The 25,112-nt window shown below is 34.5% G+C and overlaps 1 protein-coding gene across 5 annotated transcripts in view; it reads right to left on the bottom strand.

Moving 5' to 3' along the window:
* Positions 1–8,330: 8,330 nt before the first annotated feature.
* ZFYVE1 (zinc finger FYVE-type containing 1) overlaps positions 8,331–25,112 on the bottom strand; it is a 64,910-nt gene continuing 48,128 nt past the window's right edge. For all 5 annotated transcript variants that reach the window (XM_051977659.1, XM_051977658.1, XM_051977662.1 and 2 more), the window contains 8 exons: positions 24,115–24,221; positions 21,400–21,508; positions 20,809–20,906; positions 20,602–20,719; positions 12,548–12,718; positions 11,740–11,920; positions 11,128–11,241; positions 8,331–10,014 (listed from right to left, as the gene is read on the bottom strand). In XM_051977659.1, coding sequence (XP_051833619.1) covers positions 9,782–10,014; positions 11,128–11,241; positions 11,740–11,920; positions 12,548–12,718; positions 20,602–20,719; positions 20,809–20,906; positions 21,400–21,508; positions 24,115–24,221 — 1,131 coding nt within the window. In that variant the 3' untranslated portion in view covers positions 8,331–9,781. The remainder of the gene's footprint in view (positions 10,015–11,127; positions 11,242–11,739; positions 11,921–12,547; positions 12,719–20,601; positions 20,720–20,808; positions 20,907–21,399; positions 21,509–24,114; positions 24,222–25,112) is intronic.

Here is a 25,112-nt window from a genome sequence, read left to right as displayed (position 1 = left end):
TAAGTGACTTGCCCCAAGGGGGAAAGAATCCGTTAAGAATTTAACCAGTTTCTAGCTCCAAATCCACATTTGGATTGCACTCATACACAACCTTCCCTATCTCATAGAATATCTCAAAAAATATCCAATCCTTCCGCCCTAAGCATAACTCAAGACCCTCATCTCACTCTACTTCGACAGACTGATTGTTCCCTTTCTGCTGACTAAAGCCATCTTCTACTCTTCCATCTGTGGTCTGCCCCATGGTTCTATCCTTACCTTCCTTAAATCAGAGGGAAGAAACTAGAAAGTACTTACATGACACTACTCTCAAATTCTGACCAATCATTACCTGAGCCTCCTTACATCTGTCCCACCCCCAAAATAGTATCTTTTTTATTTTGATGAAAAATTTCCCCCTAACCACTCACACATTTTTAGAGCTTCCAAAATCTTTTAGATTGTTTCTTGCTTTACATAATACTAAAGTTGAAAATATACTAGGGTCTATGAGTAATAATTTTAAAATATATAATAAAACAATTTAATGACGATAAATGTCTCCTTATCAATAGCCCATACAACCTAAATTATTATAAAGGAATATCTTATTGCGGGTAGCTGTATTGCAAATAGAAGTTCTTATCAGGTAATATACATTATAGAAATGTTCATTCCTAATTTACATGTAAGTTAATTTTGGAGAATTTTTAAAAATTAATTTTTGAATTTATTAAAGAATACCATGTTCAAAAAAAAAATTCCTCCTAAGTCATTCACTTTGATTTTTGTGATGCTTTTTTCCTCAAATCTTTAGTCTATCAATTTTATTTGCTCTCTATCACTCTGACATGTCAGATAAAAAAATACTACCCCGATTTTTACTATTTTGTTTTTAATTTTGTTCAATCGATTTACATTGAATACCCTGCTCACTCTTCTGAGTTCAATTCTTTCCTTTGCTGAATTTCAGACCTATTCATTGATATTTAGCCTCAATAGGATAAATACTGCTGTGATGTAGGAATTGATGTCTTCTGCTCTTCAACATATATTTGTTTTCCTGATTTCATAATATCCACTGATTAATCCTGTTATTTTTCCTGCTTGTATTATGAAAGCCCACTTTGCTTCCTACAATAGTTGTTCCTTATGTTCTGAAATTTCATTCTATTTCTTGCTGATTTCAATTTTGGGATTCTGGAGATTCCCTCTATTTGAACTTTGCTATCTGCTGTAAGTCCAATACATTGATCTTCTCTTTATTTTATACAAGCATATAGAGATGTAAAATGTCCCATAATAATTGCTTTGGCTGCATCCCACAAATTTTGGTTTGTTGTTTCATTTTTGTCATTCTCTTAGATAAAGTTATTGTCTATGATTTGTTTTAGCCATTCATTCTTTAGAATTAGATTAGTTTCCAATTAATTTTTGGTCTATTTTTCCTGGCCTTTTATCACGTGTTTTTTATTGCATCATGATCATGCATTTACTATTTCTGCCTTTCTGCATTTGATATAAAGGTTTTTATGCCCTAATACATGGTCAGTTTTTGTATATGTTCCATGAACTGCTGAGAAAAAAGTAAACTGTCTCCATTCAATTTTGCCATCTGCTTCAAATGTTCTGGGGCATCTTTTCTGCAAGATTTCTTGGTGTACAACATTCAAATTCTTTTTCATGTTTTTCTGGAAGAACTAAAATCCTCATATCTCTTTGTACCCTCAAGTTCACCACTCCTGTCTTGAAAAGTACTCATATGTCCTTCCAATATTTACTCTTACATCTGTACATTTTTCCATTCCAATTCTACAATTTTAAAAAATTGTTTTATTCATTTAAAAATGTTCTGTTTCCCTTCCCTCCCCATTGAGTCATTTCATTATTAGGAATAATTATATATCACTGTATGTTAGTGTGTATATAGAAAAGCAGAGGGGAAAAAAGTCAGTAAAACTGATCAATATGTTGAAAAAATTTGAAAATAAATCCAATATTCCACCCATGGACCTTTCATGTAAAGGAATGGGGTAGGGACATTTCTTCTTTGGCAACATGTTTGTTCTTTGTAATTTTTCCATATTTTTTATTTTGTAGTAGTAATTTCCACTTCAGTTGTTGCAATAATTGTGTATATTTTATTTGTTTTCTTGGCATTTACCTCACTGCAACAATTCATTTGTTTCAATAAATCTCTATATTCATCATATGCATCATTTCTTGTAGTATAGTAACTTTCCTTAACATTCACGTACCACCACAATTTTTATATTTCCAATCAACAGGCATTTTTGTTTCTAGTCATTTTATTATCCTGCACTAGGGTGCTGGAATTTGTATTAAATTCTCTAATCTCTGGCTAGTCTTTGTTCCTTAAAGAGTTCCAATTTCAGTTCCAGTTCTTTCACATTTTTATTTAATCCTTTGGTTGCTTTTCTAAAACAATTTGGTAAGAGCTGTTCCACTCTAATTCAGAGAACTTTATATCATTTATCAAACTACTTTACCTTCCTTAGGAGACTGAGTCAGTTTTGTTGTCAAGCATTTGTTTTCTGAGATGGATTCTGAGAAGGAACACAATCATGTGTTCACTTCTCAATTTTGTCTATTTTCCTAAAGTAACCTTGCAAAAAATGTACTTCTTGTTAATTCCTTGCCTTCAGAGCTCATGACTTGTCTTCGCTGTCTGTTCTCTCAGATCTCCCTAAAGTAGTACACTTCTCAAAATGGACTCAGCTCCCCGAGATACCGTTGCGAGAATTCAAGGGGCCATTGTAGTAAAGCTCCATTCCACCATTACTCTTACCGTTTGTCTGGGTTACTCTTATCTTTACTACAAATGTTTTTCTTTGTTCCCTAAAATTGCCTTCAGGCTAGTCTTAAGGGATGGAGGAAATTATTCACAACACTGCTGAGGAATGCTGAGCAATTTTTCTTGTGGCACCTCTTCATAACTCATCCAGTCAATCCTATTGCTGCCAGTTTCCTTCTGTTCTATTACTTTTGGTCAACTGTGTTTCTGTTCTCTTCCCTTCTCCACAGTGTTCCTCAAATGCACCTTTTCCTTCTCCAGGACATAGAATTGATCTGGTTCATGAGGCTGTTCTTCTAGTAATAGGATTTCCTCTTGGGATATTACCATTAGTTAACTACAGAAGTAGGATGCTAAAAACCATAGCAAAGTGATGATATCACAGTATAGCTCTGGGCTAACATGCAACCTAGTTTTGGGAGCATAATGGAAAATGCTGGGATGAGTGGAAGCTCTCAGCCAATTTTCTGTTATATTTTTCCTCTTTCATCACTTTGTAGCAGATTCTTTCAGGTTTTTGTCACTGTTAAGTTTTCTGAATTTCAGGGGTTTAATTAGGTGTACTATTAAGGAGTTTGGGAAAGATGTCCCAATAAAAAACTTTTTATACCCATCTTTTCCTGGGATTCTCAAAAGTTGTTCTCTCACAAGTCATTTTTTAATTTTTTTGGGGGGTAAATAGTATTTTATTTTATTTTTCCAATGACATGTAAAGATTGTTTTCAACATTTGTTTTTTAAGATTGAGTTTCAAATTTTTTTCCCTCCCTCCTTCCCATCCTTTGCCCCCAAGAAAGCAAGCTGATACAGGTTATACATGTGCAACCATGTAAACATTTCCACATTAGTCATACTGTGAAAGAAGAAACAGAACAAAAGGGAAAAGCCACAACAAAAAAGACCCCCCCCCAAAAAAAAAAAGAAAAGAAAGAAAGAAAGAAAAGGAAAAGGAAAAGGGAGGAAAAAACCTAAAGTGAAAATATTATGCTTAAATCTGCATTCAGACACCATAGTTCTTTCTCTGGATGTGGACAGCATTTTCCATTATTGAGTCTTCTGAATTATTCCAAATCACTGCATTGCTGAGAAGAGCTTAAGTCAATTAATCATATTTGATCATTGCACAATGCTGTTGTTACCACATACAATGTTCTCCCAGTTGTGCTCAATTCACTCAGCATTAGTGGATATAAATTTTTCCAGGTTTTCTGAACTCTGCCTGTCCATTATGTCTTAGATTCCATTACATTCATATACAATTTTTTGTTCAACCATTCTCCAAGTGATAGACTTTTCCTCAATTTCCAATTCTCTGCCACTACAAAAAGAGCTACCAAATAATTTTGTACATCAAAGTCCTTTTTCCCAAGTCTTTCAAAAACAGCACCAAGAACATAAACTTGGTAACTAGAGCTAAGTTTTCCACCAAATATGAAAAACTATCCAAAGGGAAATTTTTACATGAGGATAACATGAAATAAAAGGAGAAAAATAAAACATAATGCACTTAATAGGCCATTTAAGGACGATTTTCCAATGTTAAAGCACCATATAAAGGACTGAGTATCTCATGTTGCTACTGGTTTGAAAATGAAAATATGAGGGAAGACATTGAAAGAGGAAGAACAGTTTTATCAATACCTCCAGTGTGGAATATTAAGAAGAAATCTCTTAAAATCTAGAGTTAAAGGTGATAGTACATTAGCTGAACTGTTTGAAGACTAAACAGTCACAACATTTAGAGAGATCAGTGATCACATGGAAGTGATTAGATTTTATTTGTTCCTAGAGCAATAAACTCAAGCTGTGGAGTTTTAAAGTTAATGGAAGAAGTAGTCCAAAAGTGGAACTGATAACCTCCTTAGGTATTAGTAGGCTTCTATTGGTAAACCAAGTAATACAAAGGTTTATAAAATGAATGAATGTTGCAGAAGAGACTGTTTATCAAGTTGGAATAACTTTGCAAATGTAATGGGTTTCTTTTTTGGGGGGAGGGGTAGGAGAAGGGGAGGTAAGATATTAGAAAAAAGATGTCAGTTGCTATTAGAATATGTGGTAGGGATGTCACATATATATAAAAGTGTCATAAGAATCTTACTTCACAAATTCCTAAGTAGTAATCCTTTTTAGTACAATTTTCTATATTAATTTTAACTTGCTAATTAAATTACTTTGCTCTAGACAGTCACACATTAGCCATCAGTATATGTGATTGAAGCTTAAATTAAAAGAGCTTCAACTGCTTAAAGCCAAAGCCCATACTGTTCTCTTTCAGGAGATTCAAGGAAAGAACATTTTTCCTCCTCTTCCCCCCAAATTTGAAAATTTTGCTGTAGTTATATGATTCCTTCAGGACGTTGGATTTCTGTATTAGAATCATTATCTCTAATGGGGATGCAATAGTCTCATTAATACATATAACTTATGGAAGCTCTAGATGAAACTCTGGAGCTATATATTACTGGATTCTTAATTTCTTCCTTTCTCCCTCATTACTGCCTTGAACACACAAAAACTGTGTACACATAGGCATTAAAAGGTTCTCAAGGCTAAGATATCTCCCTTAGTTTCAAAAAGAAATTGTCTCTAAACTGATTGGTTAGATAATAGAACATGTCCATTAAAACTAAACTAATGATATAAATTTGAAAAAAGGGATCTGACTTTTTTTCCCCAGAAATTTAAAGTATAAATAAGTACTAAAATAGTCATTTACCAAAAAAAAAAAAAAAAAAAAAATTACAAATTGTTAAAACAAACAAGCTTACCATTTGATTCCTAATTTTTATATTTCTTATAAAAAAGTTGCTTCTACCCTCTATCTCATTTCTTTTGAATGAAATGGAATAATACTGCCAGTTACCATAATGGCCTGTGGAGAATTTAGACAAAGGAAACTACTAGGTTAACAATGATTACTAAATTTTAAAGGTTCTCTTCTACCAAAAAAAAAAAAAAAAATGCCCTTTATTTCCTTTTTACCTTTTCCAGGAAGGTAAGCATCCTAAGCAGGTTAACAGATGATGAAAATGTTCGGAATGATAACATTTTATCAGACTAGTTGGAAAGCCCAAATAATTGAATTTTGCTGTATTTTAATAATGTGGTTCCTATCTATATTAGAATCATTATGTTAGACTCTAATGGGAATGCAATAGTAATATTAATGCATATAACTTATGGAAACCACAGATCACAGGTATTATTCAGTATGCTCCTATGCAATGTGATTTATTTGTAAGCTGCCATGTTAGGAGAAGGGTCTTTGCTATATAGTTTAACTATAGCATTATAAAGATTCCCCAAGCTTCCAACTCCACGTAGGGGATATGGTGATGAGAATCCTTTGAATCCTATTGCTTAGGAAACCATTTAGTCAGCCACCAACTGAAAAAAACTCTAAATAAAGTCTAAATAAATAATCTAGTACTTAGCAAACATGGCTCGACCTATGGAAGAATCTTTTAAACCATCAGTTTATCAAAAGTCTTTGTATGTCATTCTCTGTTGAGTCTGGGTAAAGGCAGAAAAAGGAAGTCAAAAAAGAACTTTAAAAGATTTCACAATAGGATGTACTTTTCTATTCTCTATGTTGCTCCAACTAAAGCAAAGAGAATAATTTTCTACATTACCTTATACTTCAAACCAAAGTTTATGGCTAGAGATACTGTTAATTATCTAATTAGACCAGAGGTTCTTAATTTATTTAATTCCATGTGCCATCTTGGCAGCCTATTGAAGCCTATAAGCCACTTCTGAGAAAAATGTTTGACTACATTCAAAATTGAAGGAAATGCTAAATTTTAGTTGCAGATTAGTAAAAAAAAAAAATAAGTGTCATTCCCCCTCACCTAACTTAATAATAGCTCTAAAATCTTTATAGAGACCACAGGTTAAGAACCCCCCTGCTAGAACAATCATGTGTGTATACAAATGCTTTTTGTTGTTATTTGATTGTTCATGAGCCTTTAGGGTTTTCTTGGCAGATATATGAGTGGTTTGGAGTTTCCTTCTCTAGCTCATTTTACAAATGAAGAAACTGAGGCAAACAGGGTGAAATGACTTGCCCGGCAGCTATTAAATCTGGCTAAATTTGAAACTGGGAAGATGAGTCTTCCTGACTCCGGGCCTAACACATTGTCCACTGTGCCACCTAGCTGACCCAAGCTATACGTCCATTACTTTGGGGAGAAGGCATGCCAAATGCTTACTACCTAGGATAATTAGGCACATCATGTAAAAATATTATGATTTTACTCAGAAATAATTTTCATCCTATACTTCTATTTTCTTTACCTTGGCAGAGAAAGGCAGTTGTTGTCAAGGCACATAGAGTGCTGGGCTTTAAGTCAGGAAGATCTGACTTAAAATCCAGCCTCGGACACAAACTTTCTAGCAGTGTGACACTGGCTAAATTACTTAATCCATTTGTCTCAATTACCTCATCTGCAAAATGGCAATAATAATAGCACCAACAATAAAGATTAAGTGAGATAATATTCATACTTAGTAGTACCTGGCACCTAATTACTTAATAAATGTTTACTGTCCCTCCCCTACTTTGGGATTAAAAAAATATATTGCATCAATTGATACAGCTTGGTACTTGAAGGTATTCTTAAATTTTGATTCTTCTAGTATGTCTAATCTTTTAGGCTACTCTTATCTTCTGCCTCATGCCATCATCTTCCCTTCCCACTCCTCCAAAAAAGAGAAGAGAGAGCCAAATATGAAAAATGAGAACAATGGAGGAGAGAAAACAGGACAAAGGGTAAAAATGAGTATAGTCATGGCTCCAAGAAAGAAAATAAACTGACCAGAATTGGATATGAGGAAGATACAAGTATGATTTTACATGCACATTATACAAGAAATTAAGTCTAAGAGAAAACCTGAGAGTAAACATGATATGAAAAAAATAACATTCGAATACACAAAAGACTGTGTATAGAAATAGTTAAGTACTTATTCCTATCTCCGAAAACAAAGGCTTATGCCACAGTTAAAACAAACTAAAGCTACCCTTCACACTTTATCTTTTAAAAGTAAATGCCTCACCATCCATTCATGGTAGATAATACATCTAACCTGCCGAAAAATAAGAAAATTTGAAAGGATTAGAAAAGAGAAAGTAAATTTACCCAAACTGACATTCTCACAGAAATGAGGTTCCTATCTTTTTTTTTATTTTTGATACTGCCAGTAACTGTTTCCCCAACAACTAGGATGCAGAAGTGTGTGTTAATTATTCTTTATGAGGGATTAGAGAAGAAAAAAAAGGACAGCTCACATTTCAGAAGGAATATTCCTTTATAACAGTTAATTTAATAATATACAGTTCTAGAAGGAGGGCGTCAGCCACTGTGCTATAAGACAGTAAGGGAACAGGTCTCTGAGTGGGACCCAATTCTGGCTACCCATGATCATGAACTGTCTCTCAAATAGGATGCCCCCTCCAAAAGACACACAACACACACACAACACACACACACACACACACACACACACACTCTCTGTCTCTCCTCTCATTCTCTTTCTCTCTCTCCATTATTAAGGGGCAAACTTTCCATTTAGTTCAGTCCAGAATTTTGTTGCTTTTTAATGAGTTTTTGGCCATAGAAGATAAAATCCACCACGGAAGATTATTTTAGCACAAACAGTCTCTTTCCAGTCACCTCATGGTTAGGGATGGAAGTCTAGTACCTTGATAAATAGAAGTCCATTTGATTTCTCTTGCAAGGACTGAAGAGATGATGGAATTTTGTTTTCTTATGTGCTCTGTTGTAACATATATACATGTATGCATGTATGTGTGTATATATATATATGAATATGTATACACACAGATATAGATATATATATGTTTTAATAAAACTTTTAACAGTCCAATTTGTGCTCTTTGTCCCTGGAAGATTACTCATGGTTATCCCTCTAATAATTAGAGGGCTCATGTTTTGGGAACAAGAATAAGACACTTTAAAACAAGCATTAAAATCCTAGGGCAACACTTGGAAGTAAGTCACAGGCTTTAAGGAGAAGTAGGTAGGCGAGGGAAGATACTCAGGGGCTAAATTTTGGAGAAGGGTCCCCTGCATCTTAGAAAAGCCTAGACAAAAACCCCAACAATAAGTAAAGATACCTTTTTTAAAAAGGAGCAGAGGAGAACGTATCTTCTTCCTGTGCTCTCAAATACAGGAGGTGGCCTGATACCCACACCCTGACTTTCCTGGAGGTTGAAACCTAATTCCAAAACCACAGCCCTCACCCACCATTGATTCTAGTGACCTGCACTTGAAGGTAGGTGGTTCCTGACTGAAACAGGCTTAGCCAGGGAAATTAATTTAAGTCCTCCTGAACACCAAAGGATAGAAATCCCCATACTGCTGTCCAAAGCATTATTATACCATAAAGCCTTAGTCTCCATAGCAGCTGGAGGAGTCTAACCTTTAAGTGAGGAAGATGAGATAGGAAGGAAAGAAAGGCTTTTAAATGCTTTAAGAGAACAAGCAAAAGGCTAACAAGCAATGCAATGGCTTTGGACCTAGCCCAGCCTCGCAGGGAAGAATTCTTGCTACCATTTTTCCCTGCGCCGGTAACTTGTGTTAAGGATTCAGTAGCCAACTGCATCCTTAGCACTCAATATCTTTGTATTTATATATATATTTATTTATAATTATAGATATATGTATTTATATTTTATTTTTAAACTGGAATAAAATGCAACGGATTCTGGTTCACTCACCTTTAAAATGAGCTGCCCAGTCCCCCCACCCCGAGGGATTTAGGCCTTCAGCCCTGATCTGATGTATTCACCCCCAGCTTGACACTTAGCCTCCCAGATGGAGGTGGTAGAGCCCCAAGAATATCTAGGAAAGAGGGCACACACTACAATAGGCTACCAGGTCAAGGAGGGGAAGACCCCCAAAAAGATTTGTTTCTAACCCTGAGAACCTAAGGAATTGTGAAGGACCTGGAGAGGGAGCTGGCGTTAAAGATCACCAGGCTTTTTATTGCAGTTAAAGCAGACTCGGACTGGGTGGTCCCAGCCTCGAGAGGGGACGGCTCGGCGGTCATGGGAACACTCATCGCAGAAGCCTTGGCCACAGGCCCGGCAGTGATGTTTGGAAAGTTTTATGCTGAATTCCTTTCGACAATTGTGGCAGTGCAGGATCTCATGGTCAGGCACCCAATAGGCTGGTCTGGCAGCATCTTTCACAAGACCTACAAAAGAGAAAGAATTATGGTTAGAATCAGCATAGAACAAGACTCAAGTCAGCACCCAGGCTATGGTACCTTCACACAAGGTACCTGGCATAAGCACGTCCCCTAACATCATAACATCTAACATCATAAACCAAGTGATCCATGGTGTACTTATCAGGAAAAAATAAGAGGGTTCAAAAATATTTTCATTTTACCTCTGAGTTTTTTCAGTCATGTCTGACTCTTCCCGATCCCATTTGGGGTTTTCTTGGCATTTGCTTCTCCAGCTCATTTTACAGATGAGGAAACAGGCAAATAGGGAGAAGTGGGCTGCCCAGATTACAAAGTTAATGAATATCTGAAGTCAAATTCGAACTTAGGAAGATGAGTCTTTCTGACTTAAGGTCCAGCACTCTGTCCAGGTGCCATCTAATTGCCCCAGATAAAGGTAAATACTATCTCTCTGACCAATAAATCATAAACTCTTGAAAAAGGTTTCCAAGCTCATTAGTTAAAATCAAGAATAGTCTACCCTGACTCAAACACAGTGATGACTGAAAAAAAAAAAAAATCAAGTTTCTTACAATTCCAATTCTCTAGTCTCCATTATTAGTTTATCATATCTGAACTCTATTATAGAGCACACACACTTCAATTCCAAAAATCCAGCTTTTCAGCAAAAAATGATGGTCCGGATTTGCAGCTTTTGTTGATGTGATTATATGCTTCCCAGAGATACCATGAAACCACTAAACTCAAGACCACTAATAAACTTAAAGAGAAGTCCCTGAGAGACAGGTATTAACCAATTTGTCATCCAAATGAAGGTTAGCATGGTAGTCTTTAATTAATAATTATCTATGCTTTTGAAAAGAAGTTGGATATACTAATTACTTCCTGTTAAGGAGCTGATAAAGAGTATAAAGTGAAGTATACTTTCTCCTTAGGTTTTTTCTGAAGAGGGTAAAGGGCAAAGCTAATACAGAAATTTAGTCTGATTATATGGGTTAAGGAGGGGAAAGTAGAAGGGGAGAAATGAAAAAATAAAAATGAATTTAAAAAGAAGATTAAGAGAATGGATAATTTGCTAGGAATACGCCATGCTGGGAGTAAATAATTGTCCATGCCCACCTAGTGGTATGTCGATGGCTGTTACTACTGCTCCCAGGGTATTCTGCACTGCTTCGCCCACCTTCCTGGCAATCAGTGTCCCACCTTCTTCATCCACCTGTGCCTCCGGGACATCTGTACAAAAAAATAGTTCTTATTAAAGGACAAGCCTAATGATAAATACTCATTCATCTCCAATAGAAGATAACCAGTTTCTTTGTGAAAGCATGAAATATGAAAGAAAAAAAAAACTTCTAGATTCTTCTCCCAGCACACTACTATTCAATTCTATAAGGTTTAGAGCATACCATCAGCTGAGGATAAAAGATTGGGTAAAACCTGTCCTGTTTTGTTATCCCACACCCTTATAATATGTATTAATCTATCTTCAAAATGAAAGAGAAATGTTTTTGCTTTAGATTCTCTCCCACAAATAATACTGCCTTTCCAGGACTAAGATACTCATAGTACTATAAACACAGAGAAGAGGAAATGCCAAAACCAGAGACATGAATCACCCTGAAAAAAGTGGTTTAGTCTGGGAGTATACCAGTGTGGAGATATCTAATCTGGAATGCCCAAAGGAAGAAGGTCCTCCCACTATGTTCTTGTGGGCCCACTGTCCCACATTACCTAAATGGACGTTTCTTGCATCAAAGCAGGTGTCACACACTCGAACTGGTGCAGGTCCCCAGCCCCGCTCAGGTACTGGCCGTGTCTTGGATGAACAGCTGTCACAGAAGCCCTCCCCACAGGCCCTGCAGTGATGCTTGGTGTCATTATCTTTAAACGATGTTGCACACTTGTTGCAATTCTAACAACCCAGAAACAAAAAAGAAGCAGATCATTTGTACCAGTTCAGGTAAAAGGGGCATGACACATGGAATAAATGTCATGGAGCCATGCTGGGGTTGACTTAACTATGAATATTAACTGGGAATCTCCTTCTCAAAAGTAGATACCCTCAGGCATTCACCCCACCTGGCACAACTACACTATTCCCAAGAGAGAATGGAGTAGTAATGCATCCAAAGCAATAATATAAGTGTTTTTTTTTTTTTTTAATCAAAATTGGGACAATTTTCCAAAAAGATTTCTTGGAGACTAAGATACCACAGAGTTAAACTAACTACTTGAACCTAGAGATTCTAGTGCCTTTTACCAAAATTAATTAGTGCCTTTGACCACGATTAATTAGCTCACTTCTAAGCAGAGAAACAAAAATCAGCGAGGAGACATGACTTGTAATCGCCAAATTAAAATAGGAAAAGAAAACCTGGTAGATTAGTTCACACTGCTGTACTTCTCTCCAAGCTATAGATTTTGACAGGGAAAAACAAATCTCCTTGGCTCCTCCCAATAAACAGCAGGTAAATGATATAAAGTTTAATGCACATAAAATGACATGATTGATGGGACTGTGCAGATGACACTACAATACCAGGATTTGGGAGTTGGGTCTCCAATAGGCAGGGGCAATCTGGTCGGTCAGCCAAGATGTCACTGCCTTTGTGGGCCCAAGGCTCAGCTCAGACACTGACTGTGCCATGAAGTTCATCCCATCTAACAGGCGTTGGGCAGCATTGTTGTTATCTTTCAAAAATCCATCTGTCTGAAACAAACAAATGAAAGAATGAAAAAATGCCTCCAAATGAAAGGAGTTAATACTTCTGATAAGCTGAATATTTGTCATTAATTAAACTTCACAAATCAATCAGCAAACATTTTATTATCTAACACTACTATCTGCTTAAATTCTGGGATGCAAATATAAAGAATGTAATAGTCTCTATGCAAAAGGAATTTACATTCTAATGAACACAAAACTTTTTGGAAAGATTTATAGCCCCAAAACCACCACACTCCTATACAAATGTCAAATCCATTGAATTTATTAGACATATCATCAACCTAGGAGATCAGGATCAATAGAATACCACCCAATGTAAAGCACTTTGCAAAGATACAAGCACTATATAAATATTGGTTATTATATTTAAAGTAAAACAAGGATTAAAATATACTTTAGAAACATTTTACTGAAGAAACTACAATTATGAAAGCACATAAGCACAATAGGAAAACAGTTTCATCCTTGTAAAAAAATTTGAACCTTAAAACAATAATTGCAGCTGATAATAATACCCAAAAAGTATCTCATTTGATCCTCATAACAAATCTAGCATGTGGGCATTGTAGATAATATTATCCCCATTTTATGGATGGAAAAAATTTAAATGACTTAATCAAAGATATTCATTTTGGGGAATATAATCTATATCCTATGATGATGATTGGCTTAAAGAAGAGATCACAATCAATCTTAGGTTTTGGTGATGTTAAGAGCCCCTAGGAAAAATATCCAGCCCTTAGAGGAGCCTAATCTGAAACAAAAAGCAGAATGTTTCTAGAAATGAGATCAAAGTATAATTATCAATTCAAAAAGCAAAGGTGTTCAAAGAGAATAAAGAAATCCTTTGAATTGTGATGCTACATATGATGCAACAATTAGCTCTTAAGACATAAAGGTTCAGTTTAAGAAACACCTTGTAGAAGAACCAAAGAGTTAAGATTTTAGTGTTGTGACAACCTATCATATTCCTATGGGTAAAGAAGTTTAGGTTTAATTTTTGTTTCTCAACTATTTCATTCTTTCCTTATAAATAGAAAGGTTTTCTTCTAATGTTGTGAATTCAAAAGAAAACTTTAAGGACAGAGAAACAAGAAGGCTCTCAAGGGTCATTCATACCTACCACATCATGAACATTTATTTCTAAAACTTTTAAATTTTGGTATAGGCAACTGAAAAATATCAAAATGTGAACATTTCTTTATACAAAGAAAAAACAGAGTAAGAGGTTGCTGGCAAGATGATATGGATCTCATATATAACTTGGTTGCGGGAGGGGGATTTGTAATATATATATTAAGTTTAACATGGCAATTCCAATACTGCTTTGCACATAATTGTGTCCCCCCCCAAACTTCCTTTTATTCTCTTCTGTGTATTTTTTAAATGTTTCATTAATACTTTTTTCTTTCTTTTCATACATTACATTTATATGCCATCATCTGTTTAGCCATCCTCTAATTGATGGTTGCTGAGTTCTTAGCTTTTAAAAAATGCATTAGATGTATCTTTGAACACATCAGCCTTATCTCTCTTAAAAAAAAAAAAATCTCATTGGGATATGACAGTAATTAACCATTATCTTGGGGTTAAAAGTTATGCACAATTTAACAATTTGTGAAGGGAGTACAGTTCCAAAGTACTTTCTATAATGTCTGATCTCAGTTCAAAAGGGTATCACTATGTCTGTTCTTCCTATTATAATTATCTCAGCTTTCCCACATCCCAGCTCAACATTCATCATTATCTTTTCCTGTCATCTTAGCCAATCTGAAAGGTGTGTAGTGGTATATCAGAGTTCTCTCAATTTGCATTTCTCTGATCAACAGTGATTTAGAACACTTTTTTATATGATTAGAAATGGTTTCAATTTCTTCATCTGAAAATTGTCTATCCTTTGATCATTTATCAATTGGAGAATGGCTTGAATTCTTATAAATTTGAGTCAATTCTCTATGTATTTTAGAAATGAGAACTTTATTAGAACCCTTGAATGTCAAAAAATTTTTCCCAGTTTATTGCTTCCTTTCTAATCTTGTCTGCATTAGTTTTCTTTGTACAAAAACTTAATATAATCAAAATTATCTATTTTGTAATCAATAATGACCTCTAGTTTTTCTTTGGTCACAAATTCCTTTCTCCTCCATAAATCTGAGAGGTAAACTATCCTTTGTTCTTCTAATTTGCTGATATTATCAGCTGTCTAGATATTTGCAGATATTATCACTGTCTAGATCACGAACCCATTTCAACTTTATCTTGGTATATGGTGTTAAGTGTGGGTCAATGCATAGTTTCTGCTACACTAATTTCCAATTTTCCCAGCAGTTTTTGTCAAATAGTGAATTGTTATGCCAAAAGCTGGGGACTTTGGGTTTGTGGAACACTAGATTGCTATAGTCCTTTACTATTTTGTATGACTCCTCTTTTTAAAAAACCTCAGATATAAAGGTATATAGGTAAAAAGTATATGCCAACAATAGTTGTGACATTGTAATGGGATCAAAAAGTATGCATAGTTTGATGACTTTTTGGATATTGTTACACATTAACTTTCCAGAGAATGATCAGAGCTATTCACAGCTTTAATCAACAATGCATTAGTGTACCTGTTCCTTGTCTTCTACAATCATCACTTTCCTTTTTTGATGTCTTTGACAATCTGATGAATATCAGGCAAAACATCAAGTTTCTTTAAATTTCCATCTCTCATCAAAACATTTTTAAATAGCTATTGATAATGTGCATTTCTTCTTTTGAGAACTATTCCTTCATTTATCTTGTACATTTTTGGATCAATTCCCTAGGCAACTTGAATATCAGATTTCTATCAAAAATCTTTCTCATGTCACCTCCCATCCTTCAAACATCACCTCCCTTATTTTTCTATGATGTTATATAAGAATTGAATGCTCTACTGTATATAAAGTGCTTTGCAAAATGCTTTGTAATGATAACTTTAATTTATTTCTATACCTTTATCTAGGGGACAAAACTAGCTGGTGCACCAGTCCTGAGGTTAGGGGAACCTCAAACATTTAACACCTACTAGTTGTGTGGCCTTGGGCAAGTCACTTAACCCCAATTGAATCACCAAAAATTAAAATAAAAGATTTCTACAAAAATAGGCTAAAAAAAAAAAAAAAAGATCCTTAAAGGTCAAATCCAACAAGACAAGTCATCTTGTTCAACCAAAACCTAAAGCACTGGTATCAAACCAAAATATAAATGGATTGTTGCCATAGAACACTGACTTAGAAAAGCACAAATTAACAATACCCATGTGTGTTGTGTTTAAAGATTTCCCATAAAAAATTTAAGCTGGCTCCACAAAAAAAAGATAGGCTTTTAAAAATCTGTAAAAATATGACTGCAGTTCTTCCCAAAGATATGAAAAAACTGAAAATGGGTTCTGTTGTAGAAAAGTGATAGCAGACCATTTTATTGAAACAGATGTTGCCTAGTATTCACAGCCAGTGGCTGAGTCTTCTGCAACTTATGATTCAGACACTGTCAAGAGAAAAAAGTGGGAAGGGATAGGGTCTTATGTGGTCTTTCAAAATGTAAGCTACATACACTTCACAGAAGTGATTAGAAACACTTTCATTTCTGCAGCTTGTGACACTAAAATCACAGCTATTGGGTCTATTTAAATTATATAACCTGTTGGCTCCCTTAATGCTACATTGAAAATTGAAAGTCAAATCCAAAGCATCTGGAGAAGAAAGACTTTTATGCAACTGGATGCTTATTTGCCCTATTATTTTTTATTACCCTTCAATACCGAAATGTGTATGACTTGCACATTGCCAGAATATATAGTATTTTCTTCCAAAAAAAAAAATTACACATATATATGTATGTGTATGTACTTTCCCTCTAAAATTTTCCCCTAGCTAGCTATTTTCCTTTTAACCAGAGTAATGTTGTTAACACAAAAAACTTTCAATTTTATGTAATCAAAAGTGTTTATTTTATCGGCTGTGTTGCTTTATATCACTCTTCTTTGTCAAATCTTTCCTCTCCAGACTACTTTCTAATTTTCTCAGAAGATTCTGTCCAATATTGAGTCTTTCCCCAGGAGTTTAAGAGTCCTTGTGCTCACTGGACACCATGCTATGAGAATTAATTCTGGGACCTGTGTATCTAACTTGTTTCAGTAATCAATTTCTTTATTTTTTAACCACAGTCAAATAGTTTTGTAATTGTATTCATATAATTTCTATCTATGTCTTGTAGATGCAGATATATCATATGTTCTAATATTATTTTGAAAGGAATCTATTTTTTCAATCTCTTTCTACTGAGTTTCACTGGGAACAAACAAAAAGACTAATTAATATGGCCAAGGGAGAAGGAAGAAGGAAAGAGAAAAGGTTATTTTATATCCTGCTACATTTATTTAAGTTATTGTTTCAATTAAACTTTTTTCACTGAATCTCTCTAAATTTACAAATACTAATAATTAACTGCAAAAAGTGTCAATTGTTTCCACTTCACTTATATTTATTCTCACAATTTCTTTTTGTCTTCCAATATTGGTTGGTTGATAATGATATAAATGAAAAAAGCAAAACATTCTCACACACACACACACACACACACACAGTTAAGCAAAAGAGATCACAGCATTGGCCATTACTGAGAACACCTATCTGGTTCTGTACCTTAATTCTTCTCCTCAGTACCAATAGATGCACTATCAGTCTTTTGAAGTCATGATTTCAGTAGATATTTTACTCAAAATTCTGATGTTTCTCAGAGTTTATTTCCCCTTACATTATTGTAATCATCTATTAAAATATTCTGATTCTGTTCACTATACTTTGCATAAATCCATATAAGTCTTTTTGTATTTCTCTGGATTCATAACAAAGGTCATTTTTTTTAGGCATGATAAAATTCCACTACATTTATGTAACACAAACTGTTCAGTCATTCCCCAAATAATCATCACCTATTTCATTTCCAATTTTTTGCCACAACAAAAAAATGCTGCTATAACTATTTTTGTACATAGATTTCTATTCCTGATCTCCGTAAAAGTAGATTCTAATATCACTATTTTTATGGAAATATTTTGCAAAACTTCACATGTGCTTTCTCAATGTGGGGGGAAGGAAGGAAAAGAAGGGAAAGATATTGAATTCAAAGTTAACAGATATTAAAAATTGTTTTATATGTAACTGAGCAAAAATAAAAATATTAAATAAAAAAATTAAGAAAATACACATGCATATATGTTGTTTCCTCCAATAAAATGTAAGCTTCTCAAAGCTAAAAAAAAAAAAAAAAAAAAAAAAGAATCTAATAGTATCATTGGATCCAAAGACAGTTACACCTATACTGAAATATGTAACTCCAAATAGTTTTCCAGAATGGTTGTACCAGTTCACACTAAGTATCCATCCTGACACCATCATTTCAAAATTGCTATTTACTTCTTTTGTCATCTTAGGCAAATCTGATGGACATGAGGTGTGAAGTGAATCTTTAAAAAAAACTTTTTTAAAGTATTTTCCTTATTAGTGAATTGGAGCATTTTTTCCCACATGATTCATTATAATTTCCATTTCATTTGAAAATAGCCTGTTCACATCCATAGACCAACTTGCAACTGGGGAATGGCTTATTATTATTATTATTATTAAAGCTTTTTAATTTTCAAAATATACAAGGATAATTTTTCAACATTAACCCTTGCAAAACCTTATGTTCCAATTTCCCCCCCCTTCTTCCCACCTTCTCCTCTATATCCAATATATGTTAAACATGGTAAAAAAATATATGTTAAATCCAATATGCATATAATAAATCCAACATATGCATACATATTTATACAATTATCCTGCTGCATAGGAAAAATCAAATCAAAAAAGGAAAAAAAAGGAAAAAGAAAATAAAATTCAAGCAAACAACAAAAAGAGTGAAGATGCTATGTTGTGATTCATACTCAGTTCCCAGTTTTCTCTCTGGGTGTATATGGCTCTCTTCATCACAAGATCATCAGAACTGGTCTGCATCGTCTCATTGTTGAGAAATGCCATGTCCATCAGAATTGAACATCACATAATCTTACTGATGTCGGGTACAATGATCTCCTGGCTCTACTCATTTCACTTAGCATCAGTTAAGTCTCTCCAGGCCTTTCTAAAATCATCCTGCTGATTGTTTCTTATAGAATAATAATATTCCATAACATCCATATACCACAACTTATTCACAGCCATTCTCCAACTGATGAGCATCCATTCAGTTTCCAGTTTCTTGCTACTACAAACGTTTTTTGCACATGTGGGGCTCCAGGTCCCTTTCCCTCCTTTAAGTAATGGCAGTATTCTTATGCATTTTTATCAATTCTCTAAATAGCTTAGATTAACAGACCTTTAAGAGATATTTGTAATGGAAACTTCTCAAATTGTTTTCCTTCTCATTCTAAATCAATGCATCAACTAGCACTAAAGCTAATCAACTATTGCTTTTATCTTTTTAGATAATCTCTATTCCTTGTTTAGCTAAGAATTCTCCTCCTCATAGTTGGATTTTCATGAAATATCCTTTGGTATTTCATTCATTTTTCCATGAGGAGTATTGTAGGATATAGTATAATGTTACTCTAAAACTAATTACTGCTAAAAGTGCTTTCCACTTTTTCCAGGAATTTTGATGAAAAATAGTGTTTAGTAGTATCTAGTAGTTAGTGTCCCTGAATTTATCATACACTATATTACTATGTAAGATTAATTATTAGATTGTCCCATTGATAAACATTTTTTTCTTACCAGCATCAAATTATCTTATTACTTACTACTTTATCATGTACTTTGACATCTAATATAATTAGTTCCACTCAATTTGAACCTTTTGTAGTATCCCCTTGAAATTCTTGGCCTTTATTCCTCTAGATAAATGTTATAATTATTTTACATAATTCTACAAAATAATTCCTTGTTAATTTAAACAGTATGGCATTAGATCTGCCTAAATTATTCATGCATTTCCACCACATTTTTTATGGAGTTCAATCACAAGCAAATTTCTTAATTTCCACACAAAGTACTTTGTACTTTTGTACTTTTATTCATGAATAATGACTACATAGATATCAAGGCACAGTTATTTGAAGTGAGATTTTTTCTATTTCTTTCAAATTAATAACATGTAAAATGGCTATTGATTTGTATGGGTTTATTTTATATATTCCTACTTTATTGAAGTTAATATTTCAAACTGATGTCTAGTTGAATCCCTAAGATTCTCTATGTAAACAGTCATATCGTTTGTAAAATGGCATATTCATTATTTTCTCTTTGTATATACATGTTCCCTAAATTTCTTTTTCTTCTCTGACTAGGCTTAAGTGTCAATACTAAAGTATTACATATCACTTTCATTTCTGACTCCTCCTCATTCTATTTCTCCCACCTCCCCTGCCCTTCACCAGAAATGTCCACATTCAAAGTGCCTACTGATTTTGGTCCTATTTACCAAAGCTTGCAGTATTCCTTAACACTGCTCTTTTCTCAGATCTCCCAAGCTTCAGACCTATTTACTAGAGCTTCTGCTGGCATCTCCAAGCAGTCTGGCTATGCACTTGTACAGTCCTTGAACCCTAGATTAGATAGAGGAGCTTCTGTTCCTTTTCAGTTTTCTTTATCATTGGTATATATCTAGAGCCCTTTTCAGCTATCTGCTGAAATGCTAAAGAACAAGGCTCCTTCACAACCTTTTACAAAACAATCTTTACCAGAAGTCATCATTACCAATGTATTAATGACAAATTCTGACATCAAAAAAATAACCTTCTGCCACATTTATGTATTACTAGATAGCCAGGAAGAAAAAAGAAAAAAGAGAATACTTACTCCAGGCCAGACATGTTCAATTTCTGTCCGTACAACTGTGTCCACAGGATCTTGATTCCCAAACCAGTACTGCCGACTACGATATACCACACCACAGTTAGGACACTCAATCACATACCTGTAATGGAGGTAAAGAGTAATCCAGATAGGCATAAGGAGGAGATGGGTATATACTGAAGTATCTGAAACTTAGCTACCTCTACTTACCCAGACCATGCATATTTTGCAAGACCCATCCAAGGGGAGTCAGTGGAAGCGGATGTTTTAGGTACCACACTGACCTCCTTTCCTCTTTCATAGCAGGCCTGGAACATATAAAACTCCATCAGCTTCTTGTGGATAGAGAAGACCCCAGCCCCTCATGAATACTGATGAAATTTGGGATCAAATATAGGTCAGAAAAAAAGGACCACTTTTTTAAAGATGCCAATTCTCTGGAAGTTAATCAATAGAACATAAGCATACACATGAATATAAAGTCTAAAAATGATTAGATAGTATATTATGGCTAAAGAAATTTTGAGTGAATATGTAGCCTTAAGACCAATCTCTAAACTGTAGATCTAGAGGACATAAAAGTAAAAAAAGAAGTGTCTAAAAAAAAATCCCATCTGAAAATGAACACTTAAATACCTGACAAAAGGTACCAGTAACATTACAACACACTTGGAATTCTGACTCCAAAAGCATTGGGATAGAATAAGAGATAGCTTGTGGATTATTTCAAGCTTCAATCTCTCAGAGGAGAGAAAAAAAAATGTATATCTGTAGAAAAAACAAAATCTCTCAGTTACTTACTTTACAGGTATAAACCCGGTTATCATACTGGTGGGAGTATCTACACCGGCTCTTTGCTTCATGAGGCACTCCTTCTTTTCCATGATTCATGCTATTTTTACATCCAGACCTATGATCCAAAAAGTAACAGTGATGCAACAAGCAAGGGAACTTGTTTGTTGCCTGGAAGATATTTTAGGTCAAAAACAGTCATAAGATATTGTTGTGGTGCAATCATTAGCATTACTATGACTAGTAAGCGGGAACAGGGAAAAATATGTACATGCAAATTTATACAAGTAAAAAGAAAATATAGAAACTACAGGTATAAAATAATTTGGGAAGAGGCTCTAGCAACTATTGGAGGTAATCAGGAAAAAACTAATTTGGAGATAGGTCTTAAGCTGGGATTTAAAGCAATCAAGAGAAAGATTTCTAAATGACAGAGGTAAGAAAAGAGTGCATTTCAGGCATGGGGCTAACAGCTTCTGCAAAGGCTTGGGGATGGGAAATGTAATGTTGTGAAAGAATACTAATTAGTAAGTCAGTTTGACTAGACTGTTTGGAGCATGAAAGAGAGCAAATATTTAAGACTGGAAAAAATAGGCTGAAGACAGCTTGTCTGGAGGGCTTTAAATGCCAAACAAACAAGTTTGTATTTTATTCCAAAAGGAATAAAGAACCACCTGACATTACTGAGCCGACAAGTGACATTGGCAGATCTCTACTCAAGAAATATCAATTTGGTAACTGTGGAAAACAGACTGGAAAAAAAGATTTGAAAAGCAGGGAGACCAATGAAGAGGTTATCACAACAGTCAAATGGGAGGTGATAAGGACAAATTAGAGTAGCAGCTCTGTGAGTTCAAAGAAGAGGAAAGACAGAAGAGACATTATGAAGTGAAAAGAAGAAAAAAAAATCATTTCCAAGGTGGGACAGCTAAAGGAGGACTTGAAGTTTCCCATTAGGAAAAAGAAAAAAAAAAAGATATTAGATACTTAATAAGAGATGAAGCTTAATATCATAGGATCATTTTAAGAGCTACATGAAGCCTTAGCGCCATTAAGCCCATTACCCTACTTTTACAGATAAAAAAATAGGCACAGAGAGGTTGGGAGATCTGCCCAGACAAAGAGGAAATGTCTGGGTTGGAATTTGAATCTGGGTCTTAACTCTTGAATCCACTTTCCAATAACCATCTAGTCCAACCAATACTGGAAAAAGAATTTCTCTGCCAACATACCTGACAAATAGTCTTTACTTAAAGGCTCCAATATCAAGCAATCTACCACCTCCAAAGATAGCCAGTTACACTTTGGATAACTCAAAATTTTTCCCCTCTTAGAGAAAGCTTAGATGTGACTCTGAAACGTCTTCTAAGTTACTTATTTTTACTCTGAACCTTGTTCAACCAAATAGAGCAAGTCTAATCCTTCTTCCATATTATAACTTTCCATATTGAATAATCCTTCAATATGGTTATTATGATATCCTTTCTAAGTCTCACTTTCTTGAAGCTAAAATATCTCCAGTTCCTTTAAGTGATCCTCATCCAGAATTAACTCAAAAAAACCTACTATAATTGTCCTCCTCAAACCATTGTCTAAACTTAACAACAATGTCCTTCCTAATATGAGACACCCATAACTAAACAAAATATTGAATGAGAACTGATGAGGGCAGAATAAAACACAACAAAAATTGCCCCCAGTTCCTGAAACTATACCTCTATTAATGAAATCTAAAACTGCATTAGCTTTTTTAAGCTGTTGTCTCTTACTGAGCAGCTTTTTTAGTCAACTAAAACTCCAAAGCTTTTTCAGAAAAACTATTTTCTATCCATGTTTTCCCCAATATTTGTGAGATTAATTTGTTAAGTTTATGTATAACACTTTACAATTTATCTCCATTAAATTTTATCTTATTAGATTCAGCTCAATCCTGTCAAGATGATTTTGGATACTGATTCAAATAATACAGCATATCCTTGCCAACTTTGTGTAATCTGCTGAGGTGCTGTTTGTTCTTTTTTTTCCCAAAAATGTTAAACATGAGTTTTCATTTTGCAAATGAGGAAACTAACACCCAGTTAAGTGGGTGATTTGCTTAGGGTCATCCAGGGAGGTAGTAATCAAGGAAAGGACCTGGGATTGAATCCCAGATGCTACACTAGCCAATCACTTAACCTTTTTATGTCTCAGTTTCATTTATAGAGCAGAAAAAATGCTGTCAGTGAGGATTCAAGTGAGATAATTTTTATGAGCCTTAAAACACTATACAAAACATTAACAAAAATCTGTAGAATATTTCTTTGAGAGGAAGGATTCTTTTTTCTTCAGTGCCTTGAAAATAATACATACTTAATAAATGTTTCTCCAACCCTCTAATAAGTAGCAAAATTAAAGTCAAATTTAATTCTCCTACAGGAACCCCACTGCTTTTTACCTTATACTGAACTCTCTCAGAGATTCAATATTCATTAGATAATTCAATATGATATTGATATTTAGATTTTGAACCCAACCTCTATCCCACCTTGCCCAAATGCCATTCTGATTTGGAATTTTCCCAGGTTAATCCTAAGGTAGGTTTTGAACTTTATAAGATATTATGTTCCACAGGCTATCTTACAACTTTAAAAAATTGGGCTTCATTTAATTTGTCCTACAAAGGAGGCCAAGCCTACTCCCTTATTCTTCTGGTAATAGGTAGGGTGAATTGTTTTCTTCACTTACCCACAGCTGAGGCAAATGGAGGAGCAGGTGAAGTACTCGTCTGGAAAAAAGGAACTGTGAGCCATCTGGTCATCAGGGATTTCACCGCTGAAGCGGTCACTCAATGCCTGCCAGAATTGAGGGGGAAGGCAAGAAACTCCTAAGTAACTCAAGAGAAAACCACTTCTGCCCTGTTTTCTCTTCAAAGGGGAGGTAGTTTCCATAGAAAGGCTAAATTACTAGTCTGCTCTGAGAGATTCCCCACCTAGGGAGTGGAGACCAATAGAATGCAAGTGCTGCTATCATGGCCTACAAAGCATTAAGCAATATTTCAATAAGCCTTAGTAAGAAATTAATATTACCCTCTTTTCCAAAAGCCATGAAAGGATCAAAATAAGCTGACAGTTCCCCTTTATTCTATTTAAAGTTAAAACATATTATACACTAGATCTTTAATCTCAGACATTTACAAATCTAAGTGGTCAATTTTATCACCGTCAGTTGACAATAAGAAAATAAGGCATAGAAAGGTGACAGTTCTCATAGTGAATATAAAGTTGAGGATTTTCTGCATTCCTTACTCTTTCTTTTCCCTGCCCTCATAATCTACATAGATGGCTTATTAATGCTTGGGCCAATGTCAAGATGAGGGAGAAAACTATTCCAAAAAATAAGGAGGAAATATCATAATATTTGGCAATCTTTCTTCGGTACAATTAAGCCAAAAGCCAAGAAGCAGCTGAGCCTTTTTGAAATTGAAATAAGTTTCAGGTCAAAGGATAAAGTTTTTGCAGAGACAAATGGAAAAATCTATCTTGAAAGATATCTGCCATTTCTAACCCTCTATTTACTTAGTACATTCTAGGAGGTCATGCTTTCAAGCTAAATTTTGTTTTCCTCTCTAAGTCTTAGACAAAGTTGAATCTGTGAAAAAAGCAATACAATTTCAATCAGCTATTTCCAAAGTTATGCAAATAAAAAAATTAGATTCTGTAGTCATTAAAAGGCATCCAATTTCA

The sequence above is a fragment of the Antechinus flavipes genome, chromosome 2 (genome assembly GCF_016432865.1).
Source record: "Antechinus flavipes isolate AdamAnt ecotype Samford, QLD, Australia chromosome 2, AdamAnt_v2, whole genome shotgun sequence".
In the NCBI taxonomy this organism is placed as follows: Eukaryota; Metazoa; Chordata; class Mammalia; order Dasyuromorphia; family Dasyuridae; genus Antechinus; species Antechinus flavipes.
This window is presented reverse-complemented; position numbering and strand designations above follow the sequence as displayed.